Genomic DNA, 20,979 nt, shown 5'->3' with positions numbered 1-20,979 from the left:
TCGGCAGATAATGCGATAGAAAATGTAAGGGGATGGTGAAATTTTTTGACAAGCACCATTAGATATTTAAATTGTATTGTACAGACGAGACTCGCCATTTTAATCAGACAGTCACTGCTGATTTGTAAACACAGGAAAAGTGGCGCTTACACAATCAAATACATGAATTTTGAAAGTTTATTTGTAAAATATTCATGGTGAAAAATGCTTTGGAACCTACAAAAATATGTTGATGCTTTATGTAGTGTTTACCTATCATGTCCATGATCTTGCCAAAATTCGCTGAAACAGCCATTTTGTCAGAACGGAGTTATATTATCAATGTTCTATGTTTTGTAAGTGAATTTTTAAGCAAGGGCAGTGATTTTATTGTCATTTTATTCTAAAACATCAGCATATTAAACATTATTTTACCAAAGACAATTAAACAACAGCCAGGCTGATTGTAACATTCATACCTAATCCTGAACGTACCAAATTAAAATCGTCCCCTACATATTTGTTTATTTGTGTATTAATTAATTGGTTGCTTCAAATGTTTAACTGTCATTGGTTTTTTTTCTTCATTTTACATGATGTTTAGGAGAACTATGTGATTTTGCACTAAAGAAGACTCCAGACAAGTACAATCATACTATACCACAGAGAAAAAGACAAATTTTATTTTTGATATTAAAACACACCCTTCTAAATTTTGAAAAAAAAAACCCATTTTGTTCAAGTCTGAAAATCATGGAAAATGATTTAAATTGAGTATACAAACAAAACAAATTCTTGGGTGAGACCCCCCCCCCCAAAAAAAAAAAAAAAAAAATCAAAAACAACCTTGTGCCAGGGTTGACCCCTCCCACAACCACCCCCAATCGCCCCTACACGATATACAGTACACACAACGAGTGAGACCCACTTTCCTCGCTCACTCCGTGGGATATAGTCGATGATCTCGGATAACCTCCGAGGGTAAGACCCCCTCGCTGAAATCCCCCGAGCTCCTCCGAAATTCACTTACAAAACATAGAACATTGATAATATAACTCCGTTCTGACAAAATGGCTGTTTCAGCGAATTTTGGCAAGATCATAGACATGATAGGTAAACACTACATAAAGCATCAACATATTTTTGTAGGTTCCAAAGCATTTTTCACCATGAATATTTTACAAATAAACTTTCAAAATAGTTAATGAAAATTCATGTATTTGATTGTGTAAGCGCCACTTTTCCTGTGTTTACAAATCAGCAGTGACTGTCTGATTAAAATGGCGAGTCTCGTCTGTACAATACAATTTAAATATCTAATGGTGCTTGTCAAAAAATTTCACCATCCCCTTACATTTTCTATCGCATTATCTGCCGATGTTCCCAACTTGGCTCTCCCTAATTATCAGATTAAAAGATGACTGATTATGAATACACAGGTCGTCTTCTCACTACACAAATACACAATTAGCTGTCATATGACTTTGGACAAGGCACATGGAAAGATGAAAGGGCAGTACGGCATATTTTAAGCAGTCGGCAATATGGCAGCTTGGTGACACCTAGCGGGAACACTATTAGTATTACGTAATTTGTTACAATTATGACAGCCACTGCCGATCTTTCATAATGATTTCAATAGTAAAAAGGGCACTAACAGGATAATTGGCGCTAATAGAACATTTGTGAAAAGGGCACTCCTTAAAAAGGGGGCAGGGCTGTAAGAAAAGGGGCATGGGCACTGCGCTTTTTAAAAATTGGCTAGCTGGAGCACTGACACAAGCCAATCAAAAGCAATAAAAAATCAAATTGAACAGTAAACAAGAACCGCAACGTGACAAAACCAGGTTTTAAATGATTGACAGAACTTAAGCCGTTTGGTCCAGAAAGACAAACATAAGATTCACCAGCCAATCAGGCATAAGGAATGAATTCTACTAGGAAGACATTTTATTTTAATAAAAATTGAAATAGTGGTGACATGGTTTTTTCATAAAAAGGCACAGGTCATGCAACTGAAATATTCTAGAATACCGTACCACGACTGCATTTTTATGTGCAAAATCATTAACAACGCCGTGTCGTTATTATCCGTAACACCTACATTGGAATTTTAAACCTACGGTTTGCATGTCAACATCATAAAGAAGTGCCTACGTTCTAACTTAACGACAAACAAGTTTACACTCAATATTTTTTTAGAAACGGATGTAGAAATATGTTTAGAGTACTCCTACATTTAAATGAAGTATCATTTGCTTTAGCGGTCAATTTCCATATTATAACCACTGAGGTTAAGTCCAGATGGGTACATATAAGATAAAGAAAGTGATTTAGTTTTTGTCATTATTGTCGATTTACAATTTAAAAAAAAACCACAACCGTCGGTACTGTTTTTTCATGTTTAGGTATTAATGTGCGGACTGTTTTAACTCATGTTATTTTTTGAAAGCGTATATGTTTCGCAATTTGAAGAAAAGTCATCTGACCAACCAAAAGTAGGTACCAGAATCGGTACGTTTTTTAACAAGGAGCAATTTTGTTTGGAACAGAACATTTTTCTCAATTTTAATTTGGATGAAACTAAATTAAACTAAATTATGCCCCAACTCTCTTTGCTCAATGCTGAATGCAAATTTAAAGTATCCTAACAAAATGCTGTTTTTTTCTATCAACAGCTTTTAAAGGCGATGCTTTTTTTTGGTGTGTGCCGGAGTTATAGTTGCGATAATGGTGACTGTGGTGGTTGTGAAGTTAATAGTGAGGTATTTGTCGTTCCATAACAAGGTTTAATGTATAAGCTGTATATCTCTTAGTTCAAACCTGTCTTATTTCAAGGCGAAGATGTCAATAGTTTTGATAAATTGAGACAAATAGATGTGTAAACGATTAATATGATCTGACATTTAATTGTTGACACTGTTATATAAAACATTGATTTTAGATATAAGAATTTCTGTTTGTGTTCCATGTGACCTAGATGTAACAGGAAGAAGGCCAACGACGCAATACCAAAAGGAATAAAAACCAGCAATCGAAAATCTGGAGAGACAGGTAGAACTTCTTTAAATTATCACATCAGAATTAAAGGAAATGAAAAGTGTGATCCTTATCAGTACCACTTCTAACACATGTAATATATGAAAATAAACTAAGAGCATGTGCCATTTGCGAAGTTCTTACAATCATCAATATTTCAAGACTATCACATTTACACATTTTTCTAAACAAATGTTTCACATTTTGGTTGATTTGGACACAAATATAATTTATTTATAAAGCATTGTCACTGTATAAGTTATTAAAAAGTGTTTAATTACTATACCGTTCTGTTTTAATTTTAGATTTCAAACTCATGTACGAGTATTTAGACGAAAAAACACGTGAATAACAACAGATACCTGAAAATGAAATGCCACTTGCTTCGACTTTTATGGTTGGAATGCGGTCTAATGGAGATGTAAATACGGTTTATTACAACAATGCAAATAAAGATAAAATACTTTGTAAGGAAATGGAATAACCAATTGTGCATTCGTGACTATGTAAAAACAGGACACTGTTAGATTGTACTCGACTAACTCTTGTAGATCCTTTAGGTAGTGAAAATCAAAAAAATGTTAACCAAATATTAACAAATATACATGTACGAACAGGAAGCATTGGGTTATTTGTTTTAGATACTGTGTGTACAACTATCAAATAACATAGAACCCTGGAAATGTTTTCTAATACTCGGTTATCCAATACCGATAAGAGATATACGCCTATTTATACAAAACACTTATGTGATGGAAATATATTGCAGATATTGAAATGTGCTTTAAAAATATACTAGTTACTAGTTTTTGAAAATGGAAGTAAACCCCTTAAATCTTTTGGTTTGAAAAAATGAAGTTTTAATAAAAGTTGAGTAATGTTCTTATGTTTGAATTTAATGGGCAATTTATTGCATTCATATTTTTCCTTAACTATTATTTTATTTTTATTTTTTTCTGTGTAAACAATATAGTTTTTTTTAAATGTGATAATGCTTTTGACATGTGATATTAAAAAAAAATGTTTTATTTACTGTTAATCATGGATTATACTCATGCATTTGGTCAAAGGAATGTTTTACTGACGTTGCAGTTAAATCGACATATTTAATGAAATGGATAGTGTTGAAGTTAAATCTTCAAATATGAGTATTGAATGTTATTGTTACAAGAATATGATAAATCACCTTAGTGCAATAACTCAATAACTGCATATAGATATAGAAGCAGATATTGAGTTCTTGCACTAAGGTGACCATATACTCATCTTTTACTTTTTTTTAAAAAATGTCTTCAGTATCAGCTGAATGCTCATGTTTTATCCTCATTATAATTATATGCTACCTAGTTCTTGTTTATAATAATAAATAATTTGTCTACTGCAACATAACTGTATGAATATCACATTACTCATTTACAATGGTCATGTGCATATTTATCTTATATTTTATAGCTTTAGTTTATAAATGTATGTAGATAGTGTATCTATGTAAATTAAGGACTCATAAATAAACTGTGAAATACTTACTGCTTGCTTTATGTTAAGTGTGAAAGACCAATACTTATAAGGATTTAAATCTTGTAATAGGAACGATTTCCTTCACACTACTTAGCCGATTTCTTTCACTATGGTTTTAATTACTAATCAAAATACTGAGAGATCATGCAAAGTATGTGGCGTGGCAAGGAAGATGGCGAACAATGGAGATATGCCTGTACTATCATACTAGTATTCATTAAATCATGGACAAATAATGGTCTGTATCTTTTACTTCTTCAAAAATTGGTTTTCTGGTAACTGGAGTGTAGACCCGATATTAAAATAATTATACAGCTGAAAAGCACATTCAAAAAAGCCTCTTCGTCCTTGACATATGAATATTCATAAATTAAGGCTATGTGCTTAACTTTAAAGAACATTTACTGAAAAGTTTTTCGACTTGTCTATAGAAAACAGCTAGTTGTTCTTGATGGCCCGAGAGGCAAAATTACCGGCCGCCATGTATTGTAGAACACGTGTTTCATAAAAAGAACTACGATTCTGGCAATAACACTTCAAGCCCGTAGAGGCAGCGCCTTAGTTCATATTAATGAAATATGATGAAACGATGTATATTAATTTGAACTCGTCTTTGCATTTTACTTAACTTTATTGCATATTTAACACTTAACGTTTTGATTACTGACAGCATTTCGCGGGTGCGACCTTCAGAGAGGAGAGACAAGTTTTGAGGGCACATGTACCGAATGGTATTTGCTATACCTTCGGCTTGCAAAAGAGTGTACCAAAATGAACAATTAAATAACTTGTATCCAACATTGAAATATTTAACATTCCCACCCAGAGTGTTGGTTCCAATAAGATTTTATCTCCACGCACACAATTAACCTTTTGTAGCTCTGAAATTAAGGGCAAATACTTCAGATTGAATTTTATGTACAGTCTGGCTTATGAATTATATCATGGGTGATCTGAACGGATTATTTTGAAAAGTAAACTATTTTATCACCAACGCAGATGGTTCGATCTATTCGAAGAATAACTCACTTGATGGTGAATATTCTAACTATATATACATTTTAACATAACGGACAACAATAAATCAATTGAAGTTTAACAAATGCCAATGATAACATTGCACAATCAAATTTTTAAGACATAATTACATTCGAATAGCTTGATGACATACAGATTAAATAAGTCAAGCATTTGTTTTTGCACTTTGCATGTGGCAATCCGTTGGTAAATATCAACATTCAAATAATTATCAAATATTGTTATCGTATTAGTGTCGGTTAAACTTATCTTAAACGATAACGTTATTTCAAAAGCCGAATATAAAACTTGAATCTCAAAATCTATTTGTTAGTTAAGTATGCAGAACCAAGGTTTTAGGATATTGTTCGTTGCTGGATGACATTCTTAAAACTTTTTTATTTTAATATTTTAATAGTAAGTTCATGTTTGGGTTGAACAAGTATTTCCGACTATGTCGTGATGATTTTATGAGAGTTGGATATTTTACGATCTCGGTGTCCTAATGCTGTATGCATATTTTATTTCAATAAGAACGTAAAAGATATCAGTTATATAAACGTACATGTGTTCAATATGGACTACCCTTCTTTATACCACTGAATAAATGTGTATTGCCTAAATTGCAAGCGCTTTTATTGTTCCATATAACTGTTTTGGATAAAAAATGTTTACTTCGTTCAAGTATTATACTTATTTTATGTTGCATCATTAAGTTTTAAATCCGCCAATCCTGTATTTATTTAAAGTCAACATTGAGACATCTTCTTGATATTTCAGGACACTATGATTCAATCGTTCAAATATAACACATATTTATGTATTCATAATTTTTAATACTCCAAATATGGAGAGATTAAGATTAAAAATGGAAGACTATTTCACGTATTGTAGAGCAAGCAAACTTTAATTACTGTTCAAATGTTGATTTAGCGCACCACTTGTTTAAATCAAAAACGACATGTACAATTCAATCAAATCATTGCCCTTGATCAGATGTTTTGCTAAATTCCAGTATTAACGAACACAAAAGTAAAGTGTTTATTTAGAAAACAATTTTGAACATGTTTTTACACTACGAAAAGTGTATCAAATCTTCGTAGCACAGGTGTTGTGCTACAAAAATTGTTGTAGGCGACAGCTGAACTGTCTTACATTTTTTTCAAATGTACTGTTGTTAAACTGTTGTATACATGTCCATGATCACAGGCCAATTTTGCTATACCGTCGTGTGAACCTCTACGACGTCTGACGACTGGGTTATAATAAAGATAGGAATTTCAAACGAATGTTGGATTATCTGTGATGTTCCTACGATAATCCTATGATTATTGTACTTTGAACACACGACAACCCTACAGATGGTCAAAGTCCTATCTGCAAAACATTTGGTTCATCGCTCGAATATATTTCGTTATTATCAGTTTATTATGAGGAGTTGTTTTACTTAAAGCTGTAAATGCCTTTAGATATTTTATGACATCGTTGAACTGCATTGGTTCATATTTATGTCATGCAATATTGTGAGTGAACTCTGTGATAAATATGAAAGATAAATTCATACTTTAAGGTTTATTGTCACTAAAACTACAGGTCATGTGACACAAAAACTGGAGGATTTTGAAACTTCAAACGACTGTGGTTTCAACTTCATGTCATGTCATCAGCGTGTGTTTAAGTCTTGCCAAACTTACATTAGTGATTTAACGAGTATTATCTGTTTTCAAGATTCATCTCATTGATACATGATATACACCGGACAAAGCTTTTTGTTCAATTTACAATAACAACAAAAAGGTTTTCCGTGCACGACGTTTTAATGCATAACAAAAACATTAAAGTGGTTTACGTATACCTGATAGCTGGTTAATACTGTATTGTTTATAATACAACTGTCGAAGACGCATGTATGGTCGAATTCAGTTGATGTTTGGATGGTTGAGTTTAAAGACAGAGAATAAGAAATTGAATAACATTCAAATTAAATTTTAATTTTAAGGCGGACCTTAAATAATAAGCATAGCCATGCAAGATTATCATCATCTTATCAAAACCATGTTTAAAACTGAGTGCCGATCCAAATCTTTATTGTGTGTCTATATACCTTATAGCTCAATCCGATTCGGCAGTCCAATCAACTGACAACTATGAGTTGTAGTAGTAGTAGTAGTAGTAGTAGTAGTAGCAGCAGCAACAGCAGCAGCAGTAATAGTAGTAGAAGTAGTGGCAGCAGTAGCAGTATCGGTAGCAGTAGAAGAAGCAGTAGGAGTAGCAGCAGCACCAGTAGCAGTAGCAGTAGCAGAAGCAGTAGCACTAGCAGAAGCAGTAGCAGTAGCAGTAGAAGTAGAAGTAGTTGTAGTAGGAGTAGTAGCAGTAGTAGTAGTAGTAGTAGCAGTTTTAATAGTAGTAGTAGTAGTAGTAGTAGTAGTAGCAGCAGCAGCAGCAGCAGCAGCAGGAGGAGCAGTAGCAGGAGCAGTAGCAGTAGCAGTAGCAGTAGCAGTAGAAGTAGTAGTAGTAGTAGTAGTAGTAGTAGTAGTAGTAGTAGTAGTAGTAGTAGTAGTAGTAGTAGTAGTAGTAGTAGTAGTAGTAGTAGTAGTAGTAGTAGTAGTAGTAGTAGACTTAGTAGTAGTAGTAGTAGTAGTAGTAGTAGTAGTAGTAGTAGTAGTAGTAGTAGTAGTAGTAGTAGTAGTAGTAGTAGTAGTAGTAGTAGTAGTAAAAAGTTAATGTTGGAATACGCTCGTTTAAAGTTATTTCCCTTTTATTATGAAATAGTTTCTACTGTATGCCTAGGTTCACAAGTCAAAAATCGTTTGAATTTCGGTTTTTGCAAAGTAGAGCAAGGATAAGAATAAATTATTCAACCAATTTTCTTTGAAGATAAAATTATGCAGGTTTTAATTTAAATATGGTAACGCAGCGTGTTTATCCTTATGGCTTCTAACAGCCATATACACGAGTGTTCCGGGATATTTTGACATGTATGTTCATTGTTGGTCTTGTCCGCCATGTACGAAAAACTTTCATTTAGGTTCAGTTAAAACCTTTATGGACACCAATCAACAAATGGGAACTGGTGAGATTTATCATAACATTCGCCCTTTGGCCAGCTCGAAGCCTTGACTGTTCCCTCAACTTACGGAACAAACAGTGCATATTTTTAAATCCAGTGGACAAAATGAACATTGATCCTAAATATACCGTACAAAAATAATTGGAGTAAAGGAAGACAAACATGATACAATATCGAGAACGTCAAATACAAACTCTCAATCAGACTGTAGCCACGTATTAAATAAATCACGCATATGAGGACAATTTATAAAGTGTCGTTATCATACTGGCAGCCTATATGCACGATCTGTTTAAATACATGCAGGTAAATATGAAGGTTTCCGTTCAATTACCAATTACGTATTGTATATCAAGATATCAATACATCATGAATAACATAAAGAAAAGTGACAATTTCCCGTCAAAGGGTGATATCGAAGAATCATTTATGTATTTTCGCTCTATAACTATGTGTCTTTTTGCACGTCGATAGTTTCATGTATATTGTTTGTTTTAAAATTTTAATATAATGTATTTTAAAGCTGCACCCGATTGTTTATCTAAACCCTCATATATATAGCTTACTAAGTCGTGACACAAATTTTAATACAAATAATACTGATTTTAACTTACCACTTATATGTAGAAATTCCCCATAAACGGAACAGTGTTAACTTAAAATAACTATACATCTTAATAATAAGTTGTACATATCATTAACATGTTAAATGTGGTGCATTTATTCACACAAACAAAGCCACAACTTACACAATCAATAGTCAATACACATAGCAACATCAATTCAAATTAATCTAATTGAATAAGGGAGCATAAACCTATGTCAAACTAAGCAGGATATGTTGTCATTGTTCAGAAACTAATGTCAAGCTCTGTAGGATACGTTAACAGTCTATACTCCTATTGAATTCGGGTACCAGAAACATATGTCGAGCTCCACAGGATACGTTTTCAGTGCATTGTCTTATTAAGTTAGGGACTAGGAACCTTTTCGATCGACAGAAAAGGGAATAGCGTTTTATATGCATCATCTTATTTTATTCGAGTACCATAAACCTATGTCGAATGTAAAACCGTTTTTGTTATTATCTTTGCAAAATAGTACGATGTATACACGTTTTAAGTAACCAAGCTAGTAAGTTTATCCGTCGTGTTTTTATTACTGGTTCAATTGTGTACATTTCGTTAAATGCAAATCATATTTGTATTAATTATAAATTTGATATTCGTGCAAGTCAATAATAGCATGAATGCACTTCCAAAGGCATGCACTTCCAAAGGCGGAAGCAAATGATTAAATACATCGTACTTTCGTTATTACGATACAATGTTTACCAATGGTGACGAGCGCTAGTAGGATTATTGTAGTTTATTTGAAATATAGGCTATTTAGGTAAGATAACATTCTACCGTTTATAACTAGTTTCCTAGTACAAACGTTCAAAATGTGTGTCAGATTAACATCAAAACATGTATATCTATTACCAGATGTTTATATTTGTGTGTAATTGAGTTTCAGGGATGAAGAATTCAATGGGCTTTTCCCTACCATGTTAACACTTACTCATTTGCTCTTTCGTTCTTAAATATTACTTTGCCGGAGATAAATGTTGTTTATTTTTTTCTTGCGCGGCTGTCCTGCTAACAAAAACAACCGGTAGTGACTACACTAGACACTACAAAAGTCATCTCAGCTGCACAACACACCATCCTGTTTTGCTACAAGATTACGTTCTAACCTATTTCCGTTTCTCATTGAAACGATCAGGTATTACTTTCACAGATAGAACAAAATTATTCAGCTGGTCTTGACCTTTGTTAGCAGAGAGATAGCAACGATTAGAAGCATTGGTTTTCCACCACAATTATATATACTGTATTGTAATATTTGAATTTTAACGTAATTAGTTGAATAAAACGTTATTTTATTTCATTGTGTAAACAATAAGTATTCTTTCTGTCGGAAGAGGAGAACCAGACATGACTTATCTGATCTTCAAACTGTGTGTTCTACTTAGCTTCGCAGTTTCAGGCTTAGCAGGTAAGGCCTAACCATCAACATGGTTTTTGTACTATTCAAATCATTTAATAAGTATAAACCCGTGGCCATAATTGTTGCAAATGAATACTATTGGAGCTTTAATTGATTTGAACACTTTCAAATTCCCACATCCAGCATGCTTTTTACAACTGTGTTCATAAATACTAATTTATAATTTGTACAATACACATCTTATTATAATGTTCAGGATTACATGAGACCTACTTTTGTGTTTATTGTCTCTCTATTCCAATTCTACAAATGAATTCTGCTTCAGTTTGAAAATAGCATGGCAATAATTTTTATATAACATTGTTTAATATTTTTGATTCGAACGAAAATAGATATTCAATATTTATGCGAAAAGCTACAGAAACCAGCTCAGTAGCAAAAAGTTCAAACATAATCCTGGTTTATTGGCACTGGGTAAACACAAAAGACATAGAACATAAAATCACAAACAAGAAACATGGAAAAAAGCACAAAACTCAACAAACAGCACAGTGCATACATACTATACATATATATAACTAGGTATGTTTATCAATGATTATGAGATACCTATTGATGAATATATTCAAAACGTTTTCAAATTTAGATGTTTGTTTTCATTTATCAATAGAAAAACACTCAGCAACTGGTAAATATTAAATGACATGTTGTTTAAAGTCTAAGTATATAAGATATAACAGTTTCGTTGAAATATTGACTTCGATAACAAATGTTGATGACGGTATAATAGATTTTGTTTGAAAAAGAATACCGTTTAATAAACAAAGATATTCTTGGCCTTTATACTGGTCAATGACCATTACGTTGAAGTGGCACAATGACAGTCACGACACCAACGCCTTGTCTCACGTTTTATGCAAAGGATACTCCTGAAACAGTCAATTATGTCAAGGGAAACACAGCCACGGCACTATGTGCCTCGGCCAGTTTTTTTCTCTTATACCATGGACGGTTTTTCGGACAGTTTTTCCCTTATATAATAGACGGGTTTTGGCACTATATGCCTCAGGTAGTTTTTACTTTTACATGTCGGACAATTTTCTGCATATCATCCTTACTGAAATATCACGTGCTACATTCAGTTTTGTAAATCTTCGATGCAACTGCAAAACACTTAAATTTGTTTATATCATCCAAATTGATGCCTGATTGTGTGTACTTATGTTTACAATGACCATTTGTACATACATGACGTTTGTAAAACGTTTCCCTTCCAGTGACAGTAAACGAAGATGGTAAGGAGGTAGACTGTAGTGTCCCATGTGCTTGTTGTAGAGAAGGACGAAAACGTTGTGGAAAAAGTCATATTTGCGATTCTGGCTGCATTGATACAGTATATGGTAACAGATGTGAACATCTTTGTAAAGGCAACTGTTATACGTGTCAACAATCGAAGGGGACAATCTGTACGACATGTAAGGAAACATTTTATGATATCGACAGTAGCTGTGGTAAGACCTGCTCAGTCGGGTGTATTGGTGGAAAATGCAACTATCTAGATGGCACATGCTCATGTCGTAACTTCAAAGGAGGAAGATGCGATGCGTGTGTTGACGGACGGTATGGTTCAACCTGTGATCAGGTTTGCAGTTTTGGCTGTGCAACAATTTCCTGTGACAAAAACACTGGTTCTTGTGGATGCCATGCCTTTTTTATAGGCGATAAATGCGATATTTGTACAGATGGGGACTATGGTTTTCCAGGCTACACATATTCGAAATGTGGAACAGGTTTGAATATGTGTTTCTTCATTCAATTGTGGAACATGTTATTAAGTCAGCATAATAAAATAATTAACACTTATTGTTTTAACTATGCGAAGAAGGGAATTGAGCATAATATTACTTGATTTGGTAAAGTCAGCTATGTTTTTATCAGAGAGGGGACGTTATTCAGTCTGTTCCTGGTTCATGTGCTTGGCCTAACCCACCATTGTGTTTGTTTCATATATATTATACCACTGACTAAGCGCTGAATAGCGGGAATTAAATACGATGATGATTACACTATAGTAAGTAGGTTAATAACAACTAAAATATTCTAGAATACCGTACCATGATTGCATGTTAATGTGCTAAATCATTAAAAACGCCGTATCGTTATTATCCGTAACGCATATATTGCAAATTTAAACCTACGGTTTGCAATTAAACATCATAAAGAAGTGCCTACGGTAACACTCAACGACAAAAAAAGTTAACACTTGAATCAATTGGGTTTTTTTAAGAAACGGATGTAGAAATATATTTTAAGTACTATTACATTGTATTTAAATGCAGTATCATTTGCTTAAGCTGTCAATTCCCATATTATAACCATTGAGGTAAAGTCCAGATGTGTATCCACTCAAGAAGTGAAAGAAAGTGATTTAAATAGTTTTGACTCGGTTGGTTTTTGTCATAATAAACATTATTGTCGATTTAAAATTTTGAAATTTAAAATAAAACCACAACCGAGGGTACTGTTTTTTTTCCTGTTTAGGTATTAACGTACGGACTGTTTTAACTCGTGTTATTTTTTTTTTTATTTAATGTAATGACACAACACTATGATGCCGTTTGAAGAACATGATTTTCGTCAAATACTAAACGCGTGTATGTTTCGAATTTTTAAGAAAAAGGCCACTTAACAGGCAAAAGTAGTTACAAGAATCGGTACTTTTCTTTAAAAGGAGCCATTTTGTTTGGAACAGAATATTTTTCTCAATTTATATTTGGATGAAACTAAATTGTGCCACCACACCCTTTGGTTTATGTTGAATGTAAATTAAAAGTATCCTAACAATTTATTTTTTTATCAACAGCTTCAAAGGCTAGCGTTGGCGATGACTTTCTCACTGCCACTACTGTCAAGATTTATGGTGGGGTATTAGTGGCGATAATAGCGAGTGTGTTAGTGGTTGTGATGTTAACAAAGAGGTAATTGTCGTTCTTTAATCAGGTGTATTGTATACGCTGTATAATTCTTAGTTCAAAGGCGAAGATGTCAATTGTTCTGATAAATAGAGGTGTACACGATTAAAATAATCTGACATTCAATTGTTGACACTGTTATATAAAACATTGAATTTAGATAGAGGAACTTCTGTTTGTGTTCCATGTGACCTAGATGTAACAGGAAGAAGGCAAACGACGCAATACCAAATGGGATAAAAACCAGCAATCGAAAAACTGGAGATACAGGTAGAATTTCTTTAAATTATCACATCAGAATTAAAGGAAATGAAAAGTGTGATCCTTTTCGATTTCTTACGGTTTGCAAAGCTTATGTCTTCCTTATAATATCAGTACATCTTCTAGCACATTTTATATATGAAAAACACTACGAGGATGTGCCATTTGCGTAGTTCTTACAATTATCAATATTTCAATACTATCACATTTACACATTTTTCTGAACAATTGTTTCACTATTTGGTTGATTTGGACACAAATATAATTTTTTTATACAGCATTGCCACAAAAAGTTACTGTATTGTTTATTAAAAAGTGTTTAGTAACTATATCGTTCTGTTGTAATTTTAGAATTCAAACTCATGTACGAGTATTTAGACGAAAACACACGTGAATAGCAACAGATACCTGAAAATGGAATGCCACTTGTTTCGACTGTTATGGTTGGAATGCGGTCTATTGATGATGTAAATACGGTTTATTACGAAAATGCAAATAAAGTTGATACTGTGTAAGGAGAAAATGGAATGACCAATTGTGTATTTGTGACTACGTAAAAACAGGACACTGTTAGATAGTACTGGACTAATTCTTGTAGATCCTAGTGGAAATCAAAAAATGTTAACCAAATATAATCAAATATATATATATATGTACGAACAGGAAGCTTTAGGTTATTTATTTTAGATACTGTGTGTATAAAAATTGAATAACCTAGACCCCTGGAAATGTTTTCTAATACTCGTACATCTTGTACGGTTATCCAATACCGTTAAGAGATATACACCTATAATATGTGAAAACAAAATCTCATTGATGATATAATTCTCTTCTTGGGCGAATTCCTAAAATTGCATATAAAATATTAAAGTTAATGCAATGAAGTCTTTATATCGGTAACTGACTCAATCATTCCAGGAAATGAGGTTAATACCTAGTTAGCGGAAGTAATTGGTGAAAAAGGTTAACAAAAAGGTTAATATTTGTAAGCTAAACCTTTCTTTTCTTCGGGTGAATACAATCGATTCATCGCTTTTTATTTGAAAGGACCTAATATCACCGACAGTCTTTCGACGCTTCCAGCGCTTTGATTTGTAATCCTTTAATAAATTGATGAAACTGTGTTAACATCTAAAGACAGTAATCAGTTGTTGCAAAAAACATTCTGTTCTTCATTCGTGTATCAACATTTTGTATACAACATTTAAAAAATGATAAGCGAATTTAAGGTTTTTAAAATGCGTGAATGCCTGTTTATATTACGGGTGTTTGCTTTATATTTCAATCAGAGTATTCCGATCCGCTAAATAACTAAAAGTGAATTGTACTCCACTTGTTTATTGACTTTGGCCAAAATAATCAAACAGGTAACACTAATACCAGTGCACTTTCACAGAAAATAGTTTCTATTGTAACGTGCGACGTTAAACAAGCCCAACAGATCCCTTCAGAGAAAAGCATGCTTGACCCGGAAGGGGTTTGCTGGTCTTTATATACACTAACTTCTCTGTTCACACATATCCCGGGCTTTGCTTATTTGCATATTACCAAGTTAACATACGTACTACGAATGTTCTTCCGTTTATAACTGAATATTATTATGAACGTACATCCGCCGCCTACAGCGGACCGTTACACTATGAACGCACATCCGCCGCCTACAGCGGACCGTTACACCATATAATATGGTAAATGTTTTGAATACCATTTGAAAACCGGTTTGTTAACAAAAACCTAAATATTTCTGAATGAGACTTGTCCCTCATCATTCAATTATAATACGAAATAGATATTTTAAAAAGCTTAAAGTTGTCTAAACCAGGAAGAAGTCTAATGAAAAGAGAAGAATATTTTGTTTTGAAAGGGGTATCAAATAAAAGGAAGATAATGTCTTATTACTCGATTTACAAGGTACCAGAACAAATCTCATTATACACTGAAAGAAGGAAGAAGGAAGAAGGAAATGATTAAATTTAAAATTACATATATATATTCTTACCGTTTCATCAATGAGCCATATAAACTCACAATTGCAATAGCAATTAAGTGACGCACCGGAATGCGATCTACTTTTTTATGGCGGAATAATTCTTGTGTTCTTCGTTTTGATTGGTATATAAAGAGTTGTTTTTCGTGATGTCATCATTCACGAGTTGAACATTGAGATTGAAGCATCCAAAATTCACGACGGATAACCCAGAGAAGAGATGAATCTCGACACAGACAAGTTTAGAAGTGACTACAAAGAGTTGCTTCCCAAAACCGATAAAGAAGGCAATCAATCGATTATTACTGGCCGTAATAGAAAGGCTCACCAGGAATTTGTTAAAGCAAATTAGCTGAAAAGAAGAATAAGTTCATTCTAGATCACGGTCTAGAAGCATACGAGAGACTAGTGGGAAATTTCATTCCTCAAACTACGTTCGCAGAACCAGAATATAAAACAACATGCCTAAGCGTCAAGGTGCGCTCTTTCCAGAAGGAGAAGATGATAGCGAATTCTACAGAACACATATATATTCCCGTTATATTTGATGTGCATTTTAACATGCTGAAGGCCAATTATTGAATATAATTTTGTTCGTTTGTTAGCTATTTACACCCGAAAATGATTTAAACATATCAAACAAACATACCTGTTAAATATACAGTGTTTACAACATGACATATTACATTTCACATATGATTAGACACAAAGTCGTTAAACCATTATGCCAATGTTCATGTCATCATATTGTAAACTAAAGCATAAACGTGCGTAAACTGAGAGCATACTTTCAGAAATCAGGCTAGTATGATGATAGAGTGTTACAATGCACTGAAGAGGTATTATAAATATTTTTTTATTCTTCATTTCTTTTCATTTTTTTCTCGTGGTACCTGTTAAAAATAATAGCCGAAATAGAAATGCAAGTAATTACAGATGCTCAGAAAAGATGGTTTTATAATAAAAACTTTGAATATCCTGCATCCGTGTGGAAGAATTTAATGAGACGAAACAAATGCCTTAATATGCATTAAGACATGTAAAAAAAAGAAAACCAAAAAATATTTGTTACATTCATATAAAAGCTGTCGTATTAAAGCGAATACACATTGAAATGCAAGAAACTTCGAAAAAACGAACATAATAATAAATTATGATGCGAATGAAATAAACCGAAGTGTGAGATTCTTTGTTAGTGTAAGTCTAAGTCTGTTTGGACAACGCATAACGAAAATATCTACGGCTGCGCGGATACTTGTGTCTATATTATTATTTGGTGAAGCAAGTTCATGAAGAATCACGTTAGTACAGTACTAAATAATCTCTGCACTGTTGCACGAGGTGCTGAATGTGTTCGTTATCACTTGTCTCTCGGTGGAAAGACTTGGGCACGAAGAAATACTATGGACGTTGACGTCAGCTGAACATTAAAAACAGTAATTACCTATCCCTGCCAGGGGAGATCATGTGTTTGTGATGAAGCGAATGGTATATATCGCGTTACGTATGTCTTTTTGAGATTTTGAGGACCGGTAGACTCGAATATGTAAACTGCTGAAACGTTAAAATTTCTGGACACCGGTGATTCGAGCTTTCAATTGGTCGTTGAAGAAGCTCGTGATGGCTGTTCTGACTGACCGTTTCCAAGCCAGTTTTTAAGAAGCTTCGCTGTTTATCTGTAGGCTAGTTAGGGCTGTTCTAAACCATACTTGTTTAGAATTTCGAAAATACTGGGATAAAGCGAAGTTGACTGTTATTACCACGAGTACAGAATAACTGTCTACTAAAGTCGAACAACTTTTTCACAAGTAGTGATGCATTAAAAGTACATAGTTTGTGGAAAAACATGAACTTTTGTAGGTCGATCTGTGATAGAATAGAATGCAATCCCATCATACCAGTTCTTGTCCTCGTGTTTAGGTTTTGACAGATCTTAGCTGCGAGACGAACGTAACGTTTGAGCTTCGTTATGTCAGATTCAGTAAGTTACAAACATATTACAGAGTCATATTTGAAAACTTGTGAAGATATTTTTTGCACTAAGCCAGCAAGCATTAGCGGATTAACATTAGCAATATGTAACATAATTAGGAAACTATTTAGGCGAAAAAACATCTTTATAATAATCGCTGAAGGCATTTAAAATGTCCTGGGTGTCTCTCAAAGTTATGTAATTCCACTGAATTTCGTTTCTTTTCTATTGTTCTGTTACTGCTTCGAACGAAAAAGTCCCCAAAACAAACGTATACCACAAGTTGCAACGGTTAAGGTTGTCATAAAAGCAACTATCACTTACAGACTTTGCCTGTTTTTGAGTGTAAATAAAAATACATTTTTCGTTTGTAATTGTTATATCAGTAGTGTCCGCTTTGTCTAATAGACCAATTTTCTGCCCGTGCGCTTTGCTGAATGCGCTGATTTTAACTCTTTATACCCATTCGGTTGTGTGTGTGTGTGTGTGTGTGTGTTGAACATTGCCTGTGGTAACGCTTGAGAAGCGGCACTGATTGCTTTTAATATATGAGAGTACAGCAGTTAAATGCTGCTATTTTAGTCTGGACATAAACGATATGTATTCAATGTTTATAAATATACTTCTTAACTGTTAACATGATTCTCGCAACAGTACATTTGTTCCGTGCGATATAGTTCTCGGCATTTTGGACGATGTCTGAGCAGGGGATGTCCAGCTGTGTAAGGAGCGAAAGGTGGTCTTAGACCGCGCAGCAATCGTTATTAAGCACCCTGTTGTTAAGAATAACATATGACTGCCATGTTCCGATGACGAAATAGTCGGGCGTTTTTCGTGTTGGCCAAAATGTAAAAAATCCTTGTTATGTGTGGGTACAACAGTTAAGCTATTATCTAATAAATCATTTCAAAAGATTTGCCCATTAATTGTTCGACATGACGGAAGTGACGTCGGCATTTAGATATCAACAGAACAAGATGACGCATTCTGACGAGTTCGCCTCATACAAGCCTTGGATATGAATATAGACAATCAACAAAGAATACATTCTTACGAATACGACAAGTACCATTCCGTACACGAGGGACGCGAGCACATAGGCTATTTCCGCTACTACCGTTCTGCATGGATGATTTTGAACGTGAATATGTATTTTGCTATAAATATAAATACAATACAAAAACAACAAGACTTGGCTTTATTGATTAAATATGTTGCATCATGTAATGTTTTATGTGGTTGCCAATTCGTCGAAGCGGTTTGCATTTAAAACAACCTATTTTAAACTATAATTTCAACATACATTGCGTTATTATGTGTGGATTGTCCTACGAAATCCATTTTATTAAAGCAGATAAGAAATATTCGTATTTTATACTTGACATCAAAAAAGTAGCAGCATCGCGTTTTGTCGGTATCAATTATAACATACCGACGTCAAGACATATTTTAAAAATATCATGGTGCTTTTGTTTCAGATTATATTAACCCCTTTACATGAATAAATTTACAACGCGCTAAATTCTTAATTACCTGAAATACAGAATATTTAAACTGGTAAATTACTTGAAACAACTGCCTCTGGTTGCGTTTAAATATAACTTATACAATGTCATGTTCGCGCAATCTGTCTTTAAAAGAAACATGCTTGTTATATGTAATTATTTGATACATAACCACCGGCTTGTTCAATATTTTGTATTCGACATGTTATAGGTAATTGTACGCTTGTAAATAGAGAAATATGTTATGTCCAGTTAATTAAAGTCCAAGCGGGGCAACTCTGCCTGTCTACGCTTGTTATATTGATGGATATTTGCGCCTTGCTATGCTGTAAAACTGCTAATGTGAGTGTTATTTTCGTTCTCCTGTTTTACACCATACCACACACGTCAATCTCGCTTCTTTAATAATTTCTGTTTGGTATTAGCTTAGGGCCGAAATGTCAATATATCATGCCTCCAACATAGATGACGCAACGCCATTGGTCCAGGACCGGTCACGTGGTGACCCCATAGTTTCCATATTTGGTCACCATATTTATAACATACCACAATGGCGTCTATTTTCCGATTCCGATAAATGTTCCGATACATAAATTAAACATTTAAGAATGTTATTAGGTTTCTGACATGATATATACGTTACGGGGTAAGTAGGCTTCGCTCTCAACGATATGGTTTCATTTGCCCCGTATATCCCATATAGAGTCACCTACTAACCCCGTGACTGATTATATTTCTGATAAGTCGAGCTCGTATTTTCAAATAAAGTCTTTAATCTGACAGTGGTGTTATCATTTTGATTTGACAATATTAGAATATATCCTACTGCACATCATAATTGATAGAGAAAATAGGCCGTTTTGAGAGGTATTAAGATATACTTTGGTCAGATATTTGAAAATAACTTGAACGTAAAAGATTGAATGTCACTTTAATATTAACAACTTAAATTTGCGTACTAAAAGCTGCACTCTCACAGATTTAACGTTTTGACAACTTTTTCTTTTATTTTTTTGTCTTGAAATGAGCCAACATTTGCGTAAATAACTAACAACCACTGATCTAAGACTGCTGATAAAAGATCAGAGCAATTGAATGAAATTTGGTTCCCCGCTAATAGCGTATGCGCTACGATGCAACAGGGATACATTGGATTCTCGCTTATAGCGTATGCGCAACGATGCAACAGGGATACATTGGTTCCCCGCTAATGGCGTATGAGCTGCAAGGGATACATTGGATTCCCGCTTATAGCGTATTCGCTACGATGCAACAGGGATACATTGGTCCCCCGCTAATAGCGTATGCGATACGATACAACAGGGATACGTTGGTTCCCCACTAGAAGCGTATGCGCTACGATGCAACAGGGATACATTGGTTCCCCGCTAATAGCGTATGAGTACGTTGCAACAGGGATACATTGGTTCCCCGCAAATAGTGTATGCGCTACGATGCAACAGGGATACATTGGTTTCCCGCTAATAGCGTATTCGCTACGATGCAACAGGGATACAAAGGTTCCCCGCTAATAGCGTATGCGCTACAATGCAACAGGGATACATTGGTTCCCCGCTAATAGCGCATGCGCTACATTGCAACAGGGATACAAATAAGACAGGTTGCTGAAGTACGCTTACATAAACCATTGATAACCTGAACACAAG

At 34.1% G+C, this 20,979-nt stretch overlaps 1 protein-coding gene across 2 annotated transcripts; it reads left to right on the top strand.

Moving 5' to 3' along the window:
- Positions 1-9,984: 9,984 nt before the first annotated feature.
- On the top strand, positions 9,985-14,510 carry LOC128222442 (multiple epidermal growth factor-like domains protein 10). Of its 2 annotated transcripts, none has more exons than XR_008259140.1 (6): positions 9,985-10,390; positions 10,590-10,663; positions 11,893-12,405; positions 13,479-13,593; positions 13,748-13,857; positions 14,200-14,510. XR_008259140.1 is itself a non-coding variant. In XM_052931446.1 (6 exons), the coding sequence occupies exons 2-6, from the start codon at positions 10,603-10,605 to the stop codon at positions 14,244-14,246; spliced, it is 810 nt and encodes a 269-aa protein (XP_052787406.1). In that variant the 5' UTR covers positions 9,985-10,390; positions 10,590-10,602; the 3' UTR covers positions 14,247-14,510. The 2 variants fall into 2 exon arrangements, 1 of the variants encoding a protein (XP_052787406.1); XM_052931446.1 differs by having other exon boundaries at positions 13,784-13,857.
- The last annotated feature ends 6,469 nt before the right edge of the window (positions 14,511-20,979 follow it).

This window comes from Mya arenaria, chromosome 16 (assembly GCF_026914265.1).
Source record: "Mya arenaria isolate MELC-2E11 chromosome 16, ASM2691426v1".
Taxonomy (NCBI): Eukaryota; Metazoa; Mollusca; class Bivalvia; order Myida; family Myidae; genus Mya; species Mya arenaria.
Note: the sequence above shows the minus strand (reverse complement) of the source record. Positions and strands in the feature narration are given on the sequence as shown.

Excerpts from the sequence above, each read along its gene's own strand:
- LOC128222442 (XM_052931446.1), top strand. The coding sequence starts at position 10,603 with ATGACTTATCTGATCTTCAAACTGTGTGTTCTACTTAGCTTCGCAGTT. Across the intron at positions 10,664-11,892 it reads CGCAGTTTCAGGCTTAGCAG|TGACAGTAAACGAAGATGGT; the intron begins GTAAGGCCTAAC and ends TTTCCCTTCCAG. Across the intron at positions 13,858-14,199 it reads TCGAAAAACTGGAGATACAG|AATTCAAACTCATGTACGAG; the intron begins GTAGAATTTCTT and ends TTGTAATTTTAG.